The 16,898-nt window shown below is 37.5% G+C and overlaps 4 protein-coding genes across 4 annotated transcripts; 3 read left to right on the forward strand and 1 right to left on the reverse strand.

The window, feature by feature from the left end:
• Nucleotides 1-719: 719 nt before the first annotated feature.
• Nucleotides 720-1,463, forward strand: LOC131596185 (uncharacterized). Its single transcript, XM_058868773.1, has one exon. The coding sequence runs from the start codon at nt 720-722 to the stop codon at nt 1,461-1,463; it is 744 nt and encodes a 247-aa protein (XP_058724756.1).
• Nucleotides 1,464-7,576: 6,113 nt separating this feature from the next.
• On the forward strand, nt 7,577-8,386 carry LOC131596196 (uncharacterized). Its single transcript, XM_058868784.1, has 3 exons — nt 7,577-7,816; nt 7,937-8,020; nt 8,174-8,386. The coding sequence occupies exons 1-3, from the start codon at nt 7,577-7,579 to the stop codon at nt 8,384-8,386; spliced, it is 537 nt and encodes a 178-aa protein (XP_058724767.1).
• Nucleotides 8,387-10,047: 1,661 nt separating this feature from the next.
• On the forward strand, nt 10,048-12,379 carry LOC131644940 (pentatricopeptide repeat-containing protein At5g46100). The gene has a single exon (XM_058915566.1). The coding sequence runs from the start codon at nt 10,507-10,509 to the stop codon at nt 11,944-11,946; it is 1,440 nt and encodes a 479-aa protein (XP_058771549.1). The 5' UTR covers nt 10,048-10,506; the 3' UTR covers nt 11,947-12,379.
• A 129-nt stretch (nt 12,380-12,508) lies between these two features.
• LOC131644941 (protein DMP6-like) lies at nt 12,509-13,436 on the reverse strand. The gene has a single exon (XM_058915567.1). It carries the CDS (start codon nt 13,353-13,355, stop codon nt 12,630-12,632), a length of 726 nt encoding a protein of 241 aa, XP_058771550.1. The 5' UTR covers nt 13,356-13,436; the 3' UTR covers nt 12,509-12,629.
• Between the last annotated feature and the right edge of the window lie 3,462 nt (nt 13,437-16,898).

Below are 16,898 nucleotides of genomic sequence, written 5' to 3' on the forward strand. Positions count from 1 at the left end.
TTAAATTTGTGAGAATTTATTTTAATATGGTTTGAAGTCATTGATTCATTACATTTTTTTCTTCTCAATTGTACGATATCCATTCAATTGACATATGTTTTATTATATGAATTTCTTTATATAATAATTATGTATTCTTAAACACAATAAAAGTGTTTATTTTAATCAATAATATTGGTTTGTTATATCGGTATGTACATGACATAAACGCAATCGTTAGGTAATAATATAATATAAACATACAATTTGCATTGCATTTTGCAGGTGATGCTCACGTAAATTTCAAGACATTCCTATTTAATTTATTAATTTATCTAGTAAATTTTATTGAATTAGTTTAAAAAAAATATGTTGCCAAAGTAACCTCTATTGCATAATATTAATTCAATTGAGTTTACAAAAGATGCAGTGTGTAATTACTCATGCGAGTTGTAGTCGGCCCAAAGCATGGCACAACTTGGTCGTGTAATTTTATACTTGTGATGGTAAATATGTGATAATTATAAAGTTATTTTTCATGTGGATAATGGGTTGCCCTAAGGTGACCATTATTTGACCGGACTTATTGTTAATATTTGATCGTTACATTGAGAGTACCGTTTGCAATATATGTTTAATATCTGAAGATTGAAAACTAATGGTGTGTTTGGTATCTTGTTAAGGACTTGTTTAATTTTCATATAAAGATTATTATGCATGTCTCTACGATTATTTTTAACATGCCTACTAATGTTATTGTATGTTTATTGTTCTCTCATTTAGTTGTTGCTACTACCGCTCCCAACATTGTTGCTCAAATTAACTCCATCCCTATGTTGAATGGGATGAACTTCAAGTCTTGGAAAGAATTCGTTGAGATTGTTCTTGGATGCATGGACTTGGATTTATCCTTAATGGAAGAACGCCCAATCGCCACCGATGAGAATCCAAATGAAACAAAAATTAAAAAGCGGGACCGATCCAACCGAATGTGCCTCATGGTGATCAAAAGATCCATACCTGAAGTTATTAGGGGCTCGATTACTGAAAGTGAGAGTGTTAAGAAGTTCCTTGAAACCATCGAACAGTTTTTTGCTAAAAATGATAAGGTTGAGACAAACACTACTTTGTCGAAACTAATTTCGATGAGTTACAAAGGTAAAGGGAACATACGAGAGTATATCATGGAAATGTCTCTTCTTACTTCAAAACTTAAGGCATTGAAGTTAGAACTTCCTGGGGACTTAATTGTGCCCTTAGTTTTGATCTCTCTTCCTGCACACTTTGGACAATTTAAAGTGAACTACAACACTCAGAAGGACAAATGGTCCCTCAATGAGTTGATATCTCATTGTGTACAAGAGGAAGAGAGGCTGGAGAAAGATAAGACTGGAAGTTCTCATTTGGCTACTAACTCTCAATTCAAAAGGAAAAGAACTGCAGGGAATTCTTCTCAAAATCAAGAAGGCAAAGGAACAACTTAAGGAGTCCACTTGTTTCTTTTGCAAGAAAGTTGGACACATGAAGAAGGATTGTTCCAAGTACGCCGCATGGCGTGTAAAGAAGGGTAATTTTCTCACTTTTGTTTGTTCTGAAATTAATTTAGTTTCTCTAACTAAGAATACTTGGTGGGTAGATTTTGGTGCTACTACTCACATTAGTATGTCCATGCAGGGTTGCCCGTGGAGCCGTCCGCCAAGTGATGCCGAAAGATTCATCTATGTGAGCGATGGCAATAAAGTTGCAGTATAGACTATAGGGACTTTTAGATTATTGTTAAAGACTCGTTTTCATTTGGATTTGGTTGAGACTTATGTTGCACCGTCTATTAGGTGAAATTTAATTTCTATTTCTGTTTTGGACATATCTGGTTATGCTTGCTCATTTAGAAATAATAAATTTAGTCTCTCGTTTGATTCAAGTGTTATTGGTTGCGGGTCTTTAAACGATAACCTTTATATGCTTGAAATTGAACGTCCTTATAACAAAATAATGCAAATAGAGTCACATGGTACAAAATAAAAATAAAATGAAAGTTCTGCCACTTCATGGCATAAGCGATTAGGACATATCTCTAAATAGAGATTTCAAAGGCTTGTGTCAGAGGTATTCTTGGACCCTTAAATTTGATAAATTTTCAAGTTTGCATACAATGCATTAAGGGTAAACAAACAAACAAAAGAAATTTTGATGCTAATAGAGCTAAAGACGTCTTAGAACTAATTCATACGGATATATGTGGTCCTTTCCCTACGGGTTCATGGAATGGACAAAAGTATTTTATTATGTTCATAGACGACTACTCTAGATGTGACTATTTGTACTTAATTCATGAGAAATCTCAGTCCCTAGACATGTTCAAGTCTTTCAAAGCTGAACTTGAACTTAAGCTTGGAAAGAAAATCAAGGTCGTCAAATCAAATCGTGGTGGTGAATACTGTGGCCGATATGATGGATCAGGGGAACAACATCCTTGGCCCTTCGCGCTTTTCCTCAAGGAGTGTGGAATTGTTCTGCAATATACAATGTTGGGGAAACCCAACATGAATGGAGTTGCAGAGCGACGAAAACGGACTCTTATGCTATGTTTGGGAGTTTGGAGGGGAGAGGGAGGCTTTCAAAACCAAAATTTTAAAAAAATATTTGACATTTTTTGAAAAAATGATTTTGTTTAGAATAATAAAAGAGTCATTATCATTACTAAATTTTTAATTTTTCAGAATACTATAACAACCTAAAAGATATTTGGAAATTTTATGTAAGCCTTTCAAAACCCTCCTTCAATACAATTTTTGAGTTCCCCCATTTTATGGGGTTTTTGGTGTTATGCATAAACTCAAACCCTCCAAAACCCTCCTACCCAAAATCTTTTTATCCCTTTCACTCAATTATTCATATTTTCCAAACTCCCAAACTCCCAAACATAACCTTAAGGATATGGTGAGAAGTATGGTTAGTCATTCTTCCCTACCAGAGTCACTTTGGGGAGAGGCATTAAAAACCGCAGTTTATATTATTAATAGAGTACCTAGTAAAGTAGTAGCTAAAACCCTTATGAGTTATGGACTGGGAAAGAGCCCAACATTAGACACTTACACATTTGGGGATATCCAACTGAAGTGAGACCTAATATGCCTCATGAAGGTAAGTTGGATGCAAAGACTGTTAGTTGCTACTTTGTTGGGTACGCCAAATACTCTCGCGGGTACACATTTTACAACCCCCTTACTAGAACAATTTTTGAAATGGGAAATGAAAGATTCCTTGAGGATGTAGAGTTTAGAGGGGAAGGAAGCATAAGGAGTGTTGTTTTTGATGAAGAAACTGTTACTGAGCATGAACAAGTCTTTATACCTGTCATTATACCAGTAATGGATCCAGAAACAAATCAAGATGTTATTCCTAACATCCCTCGAGAACAAGACAACACTGAGTTTCTTCCTTAAGCACCACCTATAGTTCAAACTCAACAACCTCAAGAGCAACCATTATTAAGAAGATCCATTAGAGAAGGGAGAAATTCAATTTCAGATGATTATGTTGTATTTCTTCAGGAACATGAGGATGGCATTGGCTTGACTGAAAAAATATCCTATTAACTTTCGTCGAGCTATGCAGAGTCCTAATTCTCTGAAGTGGATTGATGCCATGAAGGATGAGATGAAATCGATTGGTGACAATTATGTTTGGGATCTTGTTGAATTACCTGAAGGAAAGAAACCCATTGGTTGTAAATAGATATTTAAAACCAAAAGGGATTCAAAGGGTAATGTTGAGAGATATAAAGCTCGTCTTGTCGCTAAAGGTTTTACTCAAAAGGAAGGCATTGATTACAAAGAGACTTTCTCTCCAGTTTCATCGAAAGACTCTTTTAGAACCATAATGGCGTTAGTGGATCATTTTGATTTGGAGTTGCATCAGATGGATGTTAAAACTGCGTTTCTAAATGGAAACATTAAAGAAACAATATATATGGTGCAACCAAAAAATTTTGTGTCGGGAGATCCAAAGTATATGGTTTGTAAACTTAAGAAATCCATTTATGGCCTTAAATAGGCTTCTCGTCAATGGTATTTCAAATTGATGATTGTGTGTATACCATAAGTTCAATGGGAGTAAATTTAAGGCTTCTCGTCAATGGTATTTCAAATTTGAGGCTAATCAAGTTGATGATTGTGTATACCATAAGTTCAATGGGAGTAAATTTATTTTCTTTGTATTATATGTAGATGATATCCTTTTGGCAAGCAACAATATAGGCTTATTGCACGAAACCAAGAGATTTATCACAACAAATTTTGAGATGAAAGATCTTGGGGACGCCTCCTTTGTCTTAGGAATCCAAATAATTAGAGACCGCTCTCGAGGTATCTTAGAATTGTCACAAAGGAGCTATATTGATACATTTCTAGATAAATTCTCCATGAAAGATAGTAAACCAAGAGACACACCCGTTGCTAGAGGAGACAAATTTAGTCTCTAACAGTGCCCCATTATGGATCTTGAAAAGAAAGAGATGGATAAGATTCCTTACGCTTCATCTGTAGGGAGTCTCATGTATGCTCAAGTTTGCACTCGTCCCGACTTAGCTTTCATTGTAGGAGTTCTTGGCAGATATTTGAGCAACTCTGGTATGCAGCACTGGACGGCAGTAAAGCGTATTTTACGCTACTTGAAGAGAACTAGAGATTTTGTACTCACTTATCAAAAGTCAGATAACTTGGAGATCATTGGATATTCTGACTCTGATTTTACAAGATGCTCGGACAAAAAACAGTCCACGTCTGGTTATATCTTCCTCTTGGCTGAAGGAGCCGTCTCCTGGAAGTCTGCAAAACAGACTTTAGTGGCTCCTTCCACCATGGCAGCGGAGTTTGTGGCTTGCTTTGAGCCATCAAATCATGCAACTTGGTTGCGAAACTTTGTCACTGGCCTACGCGTCATTGGGAGCATCCAGAGGCCTTTGAAGATTTATTGTGACAATAGTGCAGTCGTACTCTACTCAAACAACAACATGAGTGCTACAAAATCAATTTTTATTGATATCAAGTATCTTGTTGTGAAAGAAAGAGTCCAGAAGAAACAAATTTTAATAGAACATATAGGGACAGACTTAATGCTAGCTGACCCACTAACCAAAGGCTTAACGCCTAAGTCTTTTCATGGACATATTGCTCACATGGGTCTTGGTTTTGATATTGTCTTGGACTAGTGGGAGTCTTACTTCTTTTTTGTTATATGTTTTATACTTTGGTTTCAGTTTTTTTCGGAACAATCTATGTTATATTTGAAATTTTGCAGAAATAAAGTTTATTAATCTTTATTGTTATAACATTATGTTTTTGTTATGTGCAAATATTTTGTTTTAAATTGCACTTAAGGAGCTTTAGTTTTGATCTCACAAAAGACTTTAGTTGGACCAGTTGGAAATAGACACATTGCATGAAATTTCCATGCCACTCATCCATATCGATCTATTTTATCAAATGCATTGATGTGGTGGTCATCGGGGTTCTGTCACGTCTTAAGTTAGTGACGATAGCCGCGCGGTGGTCCCTTATTGATGTACGAGGTGAACTAGATTGTAAAGGAGAAATCTAAGGATAAATAACATTCGAATGCGCGCCTAAAGAATAATGATATAATCATTAAGATATATTGCCCAATTGGGAGATTGTTAGAATATTTTATTAAATAAAATATTTCAATAATATTATGTGGGCATATATATTTAAATTGATTATATTAGCTATTTATCAACAATGATAAGTTGAACGAGCCTCATTCAAACCCCTGCGGGGCCTCGGGTGCCTCATGTGGGGAGTCGGGTGCTTCTGATGCATCGGTATATGACACCTGTCTCATACGAGATGACGTACCCGAAGATGCACGAGCCCTAAATGTCGACTCCCTAGAAGTCGACGCCTTCGCAGCAACCAGGCTAGAACCAATATGTGTCTAAGAGGCTTGGGATATTTTCATCTACACCGATACATGATGCACAACTCTGTCGTGCCTTAATCTATCTTTCTTATCTGCCATAATGCCTAAAAAAACACAACCATTAGACATATGAAACATATAAGATCAAGCAAAAAATTGAAGACAAACAATTTTCAAAGATGTATCCCTGGTATCTAGGAATATGTTACAATTTTACGGAGATGCATCTTTGTAAGGTTCTACAACTGAATTATACGTCAATGGCGGAGATTCCTTTCGACCCAACCTCCAAAATAATGCATTTTTTAAATAAACTAATATAAATAAATACAATGTTAATGTAAATGATCCATCTAAACTACTTATTACATAACATAATGCTCAATTTCTACTTATGTTGATGGAAAATGAAAAAAATTAGAAAAATAAAAAACTTACCAAATGTGACTGTAGTTTGATGTTGAATGAGTTCTTTGATCGTTTTTATGTAGATGAAAGAAGATTTGGAAGTGTCCTGAATGATTTTGAGTTGAGAAAATTTGGGAGATGAGAGTTTGAGAGCTTTATGAAAATTGAGGAAGGAGAAATGGTTCTTACACTCTTTTGATTAAATAACGTCTGGAGATGCGTCTCCGTAATTAAGAAAACCACTATACATTGAAAATTTATGGAGATGTATCTTCGTAATTGTGTTTTTACATAGTATTCGCGCCTAAATCTAAAACATTTGTGTTTTGAATGCGTCCAGAGATGTATCTTCAAAATTTAGGGGAATTTTTATTTTTTCATAGAGTGTGGTAGCAGTCCATAGGTGCATTTAACAATGACAATTTCTTTGTAGAACCCCAAGCTTCTTGGAAACATGTGGCGAAATCCCCAAAATGCCCCTATATTTCAAAAATGCATCTCCGAAGTCAAAAAATAGGGTGATTTCGGAAGTGCATCTCCGAAAACCCATTTTTTTTACTTAAAAAAAATTAATTTTGGATATGCATCTCCGAAAACAACATTTCGGAGATACATTTCCGAAATATCGCATGTTTTGCTATTTAAACAAAACAACCTCCCCCCATTTTCAGTTTACCCTAAACTTCAAAATTTTAAAATTTCTCAACCATTTGCAGAAACACACTACAAAAGCTACTTCAAGACAACATGAATTTGCTCTCAAACATTCAAAGACTACTTGTAAAGCACCACCAACATCACTTTAAATCTGTAAGTTCTCACAACTTTAAATCTAGGATTGAAATTGATATTAGGGGTGTTAGAAATTAGTGCAATGTAGTATATTTAAGTTATTATATATCATTGAGTATGGTTAGATAGGAAAATTTTGATTTTGAAGCACTTAGGGCAAGATGTGGAGGTTATGCAAAAATGGAGTTTGCAGGGGGGTTTCAAAAGTGCATTTCCGAAAACACCTCCTTGACTTGTTTCGGAAATGCACTTCCGAAATGAACCCATAAATGTTTTATTTTAATTTTCTTGATTGTTTCGCATTCTAATGGATTCAATTTTTTTCAAGAAAATGACCGAAAACCCCGCACGACTTAGATAGGGTAGAGAGACCCAGACAGCGTCGGCTAGACGCAAGTGGGAGGTACAGTTGGCATCGACACATGGACGAGGTAGAGTACGAGTATCCGTCCAGATGGATGAGGCTGGTTCCTCTTCTGGATCGAGGACTCGATTGACTCGAGTGTCTTCTTCCCGTCAGGAGGAGGTACGAGAGGATGAGGAGGAGGTGAGATACGAGGAGGATGAGGAGATACCTGATGCTGACCCTCCGCACGGAGAGGAGGAGGATGATGGCTTCCCGGGAGGTCCTAGGGACATTTCCTTGCTCATTTCCTACCACGACCACGTCGCTCGACGTTTCCGGGAGGGAGAGGTATTTTTTTTTTAATTTAACTGACTTTATAACTTAACGGTTTTTTATTTAGTTTTTTATTCCACTTTGTCTTAACGGTCTAACTAACAATCTTTTTTATTTTTGTTTTTGTTGTAACAGGAAAGGCCGACGATAAAATCCGTTTACCACACACGGAAGATTTTTGATCTGTTTAAACCAGAGGCCCAGTGGTTTAATGATGTGGTAATTGCTTTCGGGCTCGGCGGGTTGTGCATGACCGGCTATACGACTATCAGCCACGACATGCAGGGGGCTTTCGTGGAGCGGTGGCACAAGGAGACGTCTTCTTTCCACTTTCCTGTTGGGGAGTTGACGATCACCTTGCACGATGTTTAGTGTCTGCTCCACCTGCCAATCAGAGGGAGTCTGCTGCACCATTCCCGGATACAGAGGGTCGAGGCGATTGAGTGGATGGTCAACTATCTAGGTATGGACCATAACATGGATGACTATGATTGTCGGGTGACGAGTGGGGCTCATATCCGGTTCTCCAACTTGAGAGACCTGTATGAGAACTACTTGGTGGCGGCGGCCGAGTCCGAGCAGTAGGGGGACGAACTTTTTACAGAGTATCACCGTGTCTGCGCTCAGCGGTGCTGGTTCATGTTCTTGGTAGGCACTACACTCTTTGTGGACAAGAGTGTAACCTATGTCGACGTGACATATCTCTGCTATTTCATAGACCTGACTACCATTCACAAGTGGAACTGGGGGTCAGCTATTCTGATATACCTATACTAGAAGTTGAATGAAGCCTCCAACTAGAGGACCAGACAGCTGACTAGATCTTCCACACTCCTGAGAGTACGTTTCCTTTTAATTATTTCACATTTATTCGTGGTTCATATTTATTTTTAACATATTATCGTATTGGTGTTTCGAGGCTGGATCATCTCCTACTTCCCCCGCATCCACGGCTTCACCATTGATCCTACGTACACTGACATCATGCTCAGGGCCGCCCAATACGTTCTCCAAAAGGGGAACAACACAGTGCCACCATATCGCGTGTACCTCGACCGCACAACTCACGATGACATCCGTTGTACGTCGTTCACCGACTACCGTGCTGTTGTCCCATTCGACCTTATCGCATTATACTCTGGATGGTTGGTATGCGGGGCCAACACCATGGTGAGGTATCTGCAGGAGCGGTGCATGAGGTAGTTTGCACGTGTGCAAATAGGTCACCATTTGAGGCTGCTCCCGACACAGTTACCCGAGTGGAGTTCACTGCCATATTTGAGGACTGGACGCATCATTCAGTCCCGGAGGAGTATCGGCATATGCAGGCCACCAAGGAGTGGCATTGTGTGGAGGGGTACGTGACATGGTTCTATCGGGTGTCACATCCTCTACTGACACCTGACGCTCCCGGAGCTCCTAGGCCAGCACACGAGGAGATCTTGGAGAACCAGCAGGCCGAGGATGACCATGCCACTAATCTCCTTCCGATATGCCAGCAAATATAGATGCTTGGGCGAGACGCATTGGACTGATGTATCATTGTGCCTGACGGTCCAGAGGCAGGTGCCATCGTGGAGAGGATGGTCGGTGAAGCGGCCGGTGCGGCGACATATACCAAGCAAAGGAGGTCCCAGAGAGTTAGGGTTAGGCATACTCAGTAGCTGGTTCCAGTTTATTTTTCATTGTTGACTTTATTGTATTCAGGTTGTATTTTTTGACATTTACGTATACTATTAGTTTTATATATAATATTAGTATTTTATTCCATTATGTGTGTCATATTTAGTTTATATTAAAAAAAACTAGTAGAAAATACGGGACTAAACATTCCTTGGCAGCTCTCCTAATTTTTGACATTTACGTGTTATATTGTCGTTTAATTTAAAATACGAGGCTAAACATTGTTTAGAAAAAAAATAGCTTTCTGCATATTTCGGAGATGCATTTCGAAACACCCAAAAATGTGAAAATGGTGTTTTCGGAGATGCATCTCCGAAACATCCCCCAGTTGAAGTTTTCGGAGATGCATCTCCGAATTCTGAAAAAATCTAAAAAAAAATACTTCAGAGATGCATCTCTGAAATATGGGTATTTTGGGATTTTTAGCATGGGTTCTCCCCTTGGGGGTCTAAAAAAAATTGTCTTTAACAATTCCTCTAGGTAATTGCTTAAGCCCAAATGAAAAGAAACGAAGCCCATACATTATGGCGGTCCATTCAAAAACGCTTTAGAGACAACTTTTCTTTTTTTTCAGCAAACCTTGAATCAAAACGAACCAAAACAACTGTAAAAAAACTGGAACATGACGATGATGTCCCAACCCCGTAAAACGAGGTAACATAGTTTCCTCAACTGATTTTTCCAAGTTCTTTGCTTCGTTTACATCAAACTCTCCGAACACACATGTTTCTGAGCTGTTTCTATTCAATCTCTATTAACACAGCTCTCGAAGTTTGAGGCTTCATTGTTCAGCACTTTCATTTTGCCCGATACCTATTTGATGAAATGCTTCACCCATGTTTCAAACTAAAACTAACTCTAAACATTGTACACACACTGATTAATCATTTAACATTGGTCATTCCACCAGATTCGGTGTAATTCTATGCTTGTTATTGCACGGTGATGCTTGTTTTGAGGAACTAGAATTGTTACAAATTATCAAAATCTTTCATTTTTAAGTATTTTCTATTGAGGTTATTATGGCCAGTAAAACTCTGTTTAAGTGGCCAAAGCAAATTACAAATTCACTAGTTGAGCAGCTAATAAAAGCAGAAAAGGACATAAGCAAAGCTGTTCTCATGTTTGATTCTGCAACAGATGAGTATACCAACGGATTTCGTCATGATCATAAAACTTTTGGTGCAATGATCTATAGGCTAGTCTCTGTGAATCAGTTTAGGCCGGCTGAAGGAATGCTGGAGAGAATGAAGCAAGAGGAGTGCAAGGTTGATGAGGATATATTTTTAACCATATGCCGAGGTTATGGACGTGTGCATAGGCCACTTGATGCCATCAGGGTTTTTTATAAGATGGAAAATTTTCAGCTTAGGCCCACTCAGAAGTCTTACGTCACAATATTTGATATTCTTGTGGAGGAAAATCATGTGAAAAGGGCGATTGGTTTTTACAAGGAGATGAGAGAAAAGGGCATTCCGCCTAGTGTTGTTTCCCTCAATATTTTGATCAAGGCGCTCTGCAAAAATGAGGCGACTGTTGAGTCTGCTTTCCGGATATTTCGTGAAATGCCTAATCGTGGATGCCAGCCTGATTCGTATACATATGGTACATTGATTAATGGGCTGTGCAAGCTTGGAAAAATCAACCAGGCAAAGGAACTGTTGGTTGAAATGGAAGAGAAAGGTTTGTCGCCTTCGGTAGTTAGCTATACTAGTTTGATACATGGCATGTGTCAATCTAATAATTTGGATGAAGCTATAGAATTGCTCGAAGAGATGATAAGAAATGGCATTGAGCCAAATGTTTTTACTTATAGTTCTTTAATGGATGGTTTGTGTAAATGTGGCCATTCATCACAAGCAATGGAGTTGTTAGAAGTCATGGTTAGAAGACGTCATTCGCCTAACATGGTCACTTATAGTACGTTAATCAGTGGACTGTGTAAAGAAGGAAAGTTTAGAGAAGCGGTGGAGATTCTTGACAGGATGAGGCTTCAAGGATTGAAACCAAATGCAGGGATGTACGGGAAGGTAATAAGTGGCCTCTGTGCTACAAGCAGCTATCAAGAAGCTGCAAACTTCATTGATGAGATGGTTCTTGGCGGTATCTCACCTAATCGAGCAAGTTGGAGCTTTCATGTTAGAATGCATAATATGGTGGTTCAAGGTCTTTGTAATAATATTGATCCACCTCGCGCATTCCAATTGTATCTTAGTATGCGTACTAGGGGTATCTCTGTTGAGATTGGTACTTTTGACTGTTTAGTCAGATGCTTTTGCAAGAGAGGAGACCAGCACAAAGCTGCGCGGATTCTGGACGAGATGATATTAGACGGCTGTATTCCCGATGAGGGAATATGGAATGTATTAATGTGTGGACTTTGGGATCGGAAAAAAGTGAGAGAAGGCACCGAGCTATTGTTGACTGAGCTGAAGCAAAAAGTTATTGAAGCTGAGAGTTGAAGTTTGTGAACCCAGATGAGGGAATATGGAATGTATGAATCTGTGAACTTTATCTGATGATCATAGCTTTCATGACCGAGGATTAAGGTTCAAACTGTGACAGTAATTTGCTGTACGCAATTGGAGGCTAACTTAACACCTCACATTTTCTTTATGGCGACACTTATTTGTTCTTGCTTGAACTTTTTGAAACTTCAACGCAAATACTTGTCGGGGAAACATTTTCCGTGGTTCTGGCCTGATGGATAAGGTAAACACAGGTAATTAAAAACCCTTTGTTTTGATCAAACCCATTACATGGTAGTTACTTTTGTTTTTCGTTTTCTAGAAACCTTGCTGCTCAATCAGTTCCAGTAATTTGGCCAAATTTCAAGTATACCACCACATCCTTTTCGCAGTGCAAAACTAACATTTTAGTCGGAATTCATAATTTTCTGATTTCTATTTATATGGCCGGACTCGGATATTTTATCTATAATTGTTTTGTTTAATGGTGAATTCGCACTATACTTTAACATGGTTCTGATGTTCTGTTTTATCTGTTACAACAAAAATCGAGAAGTTCAAATAAAATAATGCACTTAGGTTGAATATATGTAAATTTTTTCCATTATAATAATTCATTAATCAAATAAGTCATTGAAATCTGATACAACCATGAACATAAAAAAATATCACAACTATTAACTTGTTGAAAGGGGGAAGCCAATTCCATGTCTCTCAGTAGGAAACGTAACGAAAAGCATGCTGCAAAAAACGCCAATTGCCACAGGCAATGCCGTTAAGATTTCCTGTATCTCATTTGATGGTTCTGGAAAGAAGCAATTCACCACATTCTGATCAAATAATGCAATTGCTGCAAATACCAAAATCGACATCATTGCATGCATAAAGTCTATATACCGTATGCGATATTTTTCAGAAACTTGAGGTGGAAGTTTGGTTGATCCATCAATGACCCACAAGCCCTTAAAGGTGGCAAAACCATAACATATGTTCCCCTTGCTGTCTCTAAAGCTATCAGTAAAGTTTAGCAGGAAGCATGAAGCACCACAGAGAGTCACAAGTACAGAAGTCATGGACTTGCTGACAGAGTCACAGTTGCCAATATTTGTAAAAATTGGTGACAGAAGTTGGAAAGCTAGAACAGTGCCTGTAGGTAAAAGGTTTGCCAAGTGCGCCGTACTTTGAAATGTTGAACTTATAGCTTGCTGTATCAGGTTCCTCTCAGCCTCTGGAACCTCCGCGTTTCGCAAAAGTGGTTGCTTCTGTTCATCATTATTTGCAGAACTTAAAGCTTTCTGTACAAGGCTCCTCTCCGCCTCTGGAACCTCTGCGTTTTGGAGAAGTGGTTGCTTTTGTTCATCATTATTTGCAGAATCATCGTTGATTTCTAAATTGATGTCCATCGCGTATACAATCCGGTTTCACCTTCCTTTGATGTTGTCTTTTGTTTTGATCCCTTTGTATTGTATATGCAGCATATGTTTGTTTATTGAGAAGGTATATCTATATAGCTCAGCATAGTTTTGAGTGAAGGGAAAGGAATATTGACATTGCTTGCAAGAAAGACACACTTGAAACTTGATAGAACAGGTTTCAATATATTCCTTAAAGAGTAGTTAGTTGCTTTGAATAAGGTTGTATGAGGGGTTTTTGTTTTTTTTATTTGCTTTAAAAATATAAATAACTGATATGAAACCAAATGCTTCATGAGATCCTTTTTTTTGGGCTTAAAATGTACCAATGAATCTGAATAAAAGTAGTAAAGACATTAGATTTGGGTTGCAAAAGAGAGAAAAAACATAAAACATACTTCAAATTTTTCATTGAAAATGTTCTTCAACCATACACCACCCTTAAATTGTCAGGGATATTGACCAAATAAATAAATAAATAGTACGGGTTATACCATTATATTTATAGTAAATTGAACTAATATGAAGTTTAAAGTGTAGTACTGGAATCAAATACTAACAACACCTCCTTAAAATTAATAAAAGCTATTAAGTCGACTGGACTTTTAGATTTCTCTCTTACTCATTTCGGGCTTCCATTTTGGCACCCCCACTATGATAGATAGATAGACAGTTAGAAGAAGTGAATTATTGACATCACCCTATGTGGTGGAAAAATACCTTAAGAAAAATTGAAAATATCTCTCCGATTTCGAAAAAATATGAAAATGACATATATAAGTCAATAAATTCAGAGTACACAATGAAGTCAAAAATAATCTAAGTGATAATAGTGCTCCTATTACAAATACAAAATACTATTGCGTGTGATGGACTTGCCCCCTATTCCTACGCTGCCTCATGTACTGTATTGCCTCCTCATGGCATCTAGAACATCCCCCACCTTAGAGCCATTAAAAAAATAGTCTTCTGTCTATACCCGCCTGCCCATTCTCCACGATACGACGACATCTAGGAAACACATCAACAACATGATCCGCCATAGTCCGCTCCTCAAGTATCTACTGATAAGTTGACCTAGGTAGATCTTATGGAGCATATGGTACCATATAAGGATGTGATACCCTAAAATACCACCGGATGTAGCCGTGTATAACACTCTAGTCGATAGGAGCTATGGTACTTTATGCCTCATACGATACCATATGATGAAGATAATCATCAAACATGGTATCCATATCTCTATGCGTCGTAGCGGGAGTAGCAAACTCTGAAGAGTCTATGGGAATAAACTGCATGTAGTCGAACTGCCGTGTGACGCACTCTGGTAGATGAGAATATGTCAACGTGAACCGCGAGCCAACCAACCAGAGTAGAAGGAAATGTCGTCCAAGGGACACGTCTCATGGTGATCGACGTATGTGTTGAAGTGCATATCCTTTGCTACCATGTGGTCAAGTTACATTCTGTATGGAGCCGTCGCCTAGTACCATTTGAGCGAAACAAATGCAGAAGCACATGGAATATCCTCCGTGTAGGTCGACACACATGACCATCTGTATATGTGTGAAAATTGCTGGAAAATCCAAGCCTAAAAATGGTACATATGAAAAATTAGTAAAAAATGTAGGACGTATGCTCTATGTTGTGCAACATGTTCATCATCACCAGTAGCATGCTCTACATTATGCAACTGCTATTTATATAACCTCTCAAGGAATTGAAATCTAGCATGACCCCTTGGGTGGCTTCTAACTCCCTCACAACTTCCTCTAAGTCATCTCCTAGATAGTCTATCAACATCACCACCGCCTCATCTCTATTAATCCTGCCATGGCCCAACAGTCTCCCTCTGATCAGAAGATGCAGCAGACACGAGGCGTCAACCAGTGTGATAAACATATCACCATGTAGGAGATGAAATGATGATGTCTCTGAGTGTCATTTGTTTACAAACACTAATAACATACTATGGTTAACTGTAACATAACTGATCGTGCACAAGTCTTTGAGCCCATATAGGTGCATCACATCCCGAAACCACTGTTGATTAGGTTGGTGTAGAACCGTAATCTTCTATCCATGGTTGATGAGTTTTAAAGCATCACAGTCCTACAGAAAAATAAATCATCGTTAGTCATGTCTTTCAAATTAAGATGAAGATGTGATATTTCTCATTTTATTTTCATTGTTTATCTCTCCATCCATGACATGTCTGGTAGTATGGTCTGGGTATAAAGGCAACAACGATAAGTCAGACGGTCCATCTTAAAACCCCTACAGAGCCTTAGTAGGTGACACGTGTCTCCTACAAGAAGACCAGGCCAGAATGCACAATCCTCAGAAGTTAACACCACCGCAACATCGGGCTAGAAACAATAGGTGTATGCGAGGCTTGAGATCTTTCCCTTTAAACCAATGCATGCTGCCCAAATATATCGTTCCTCAATCTATCTAGCCTATCATCCATAATTCCTAAAAGAAAACTACACAGCCATTATATAAATAAAACACAATTAGGTAAAGAAAAAAATGTACACAGATAAATTCTGGTGATGCATCTCCGGATTTTGGTAAATAAAATGTTGAAAAATTTCGGAGATGCATCTTCGTAAGGTTTTACAACTCAGAAAAAGGTTAATGGCGGAAATGTAGTACATGAGAACATCCAAAATAAATCTTTGATCATTAATACTATCTATTAAACACGTTGCTCATGTAAATGACATATCTAACCTACCTATTACATAACCTAATGTTCAATTTCTATAAATGTATATAGAAAATAAAAAACTTACCAAATGCGAGTTAAGTTTGATGTTGAATGAGCTCTTTGATCGATTTGATGTTGATGGAATAACATTTGAAGTGAGTAGAATGATTTTGAGAGAATGTGAGTTGAGAGATTTTGAAAGTTGATGGATTGATAGTTAGTGATAGTACTTTGAGAAGCGAGGAATGAGAAAGGGTCTGGTGTCCTTTTGATTAAACATCGTCAGGAGATGCATCCCCTCAAGGTACACGGAGATGCATTTTTAAAATTGTTTCATCATAGCCTTAGGGTCTGATTCATGAATAAATGTGTTTTGGTGCGTTCGAAGATGTATCTCCAAAATCTGGAGGTATTTTTGATTTTTTCACGAGGGTGTCATAGCAATCCATAAAGTGCCTTAAGCAATTCTCTAGAAGAAAACATATGGGACATAGAAAATATTTTTTAATTTTCTTTGTTGAAAAATGCTTTTTTGAAAAAGAGAAAAAACTAAACTTCACAATTTCTCTTTTTTGTCAAACAAAATAATTTTGATTATGAACCCACCATTTTGTTGTAGTTTGACCCCTTATATATATATATATATATATATATATATATATATATATATATATATATATATATATATATATATATATATATATATATATATATATATATATATATATATATATATATATATATATATATATATATATATATATATATATATATATATATGTATATGTATATATATGGGGACGACTCAAGTGAGAACACTT

This window comes from Vicia villosa, linkage group LG1 (genome assembly GCF_029867415.1).
Source record: "Vicia villosa cultivar HV-30 ecotype Madison, WI linkage group LG1, Vvil1.0, whole genome shotgun sequence".
NCBI lineage: Eukaryota > Viridiplantae > Streptophyta > Magnoliopsida > Fabales > Fabaceae > Vicia > Vicia villosa.

What these genes read in the sequence shown, in the direction of transcription:
- LOC131644940 (XM_058915566.1), top strand. Translation starts at nt 10,507, where the DNA reads ATGGCCAGTAAAACTCTGTTTAAGTGGCCAAAGCAAATTACAAATTCA.
- LOC131596185 (XM_058868773.1), top strand. Translation starts at nt 720, where the DNA reads ATGCCTACTAATGTTATTGTATGTTTATTGTTCTCTCATTTAGTTGTT.
- LOC131596196 (XM_058868784.1), top strand. Translation starts at nt 7,577, where the DNA reads ATGGATGAGGCTGGTTCCTCTTCTGGATCGAGGACTCGATTGACTCGA. An exon ending in GACGTTTCCGGGAGGGAGAG is followed by an intron (nt 7,817 to 7,936) that starts GTATTTTTTTTT and finishes TTGTTGTAACAG; the next exon opens with GAAAGGCCGACGATAAAATC. An exon ending in CCCAGTGGTTTAATGATGTG is followed by an intron (nt 8,021 to 8,173) that starts GTAATTGCTTTC and finishes CACGATGTTTAG; the next exon opens with TGTCTGCTCCACCTGCCAAT.
- LOC131644941 (XM_058915567.1), bottom strand. Translation starts at nt 13,355, where the DNA reads ATGGACATCAATTTAGAAATCAACGATGATTCTGCAAATAATGATGAA.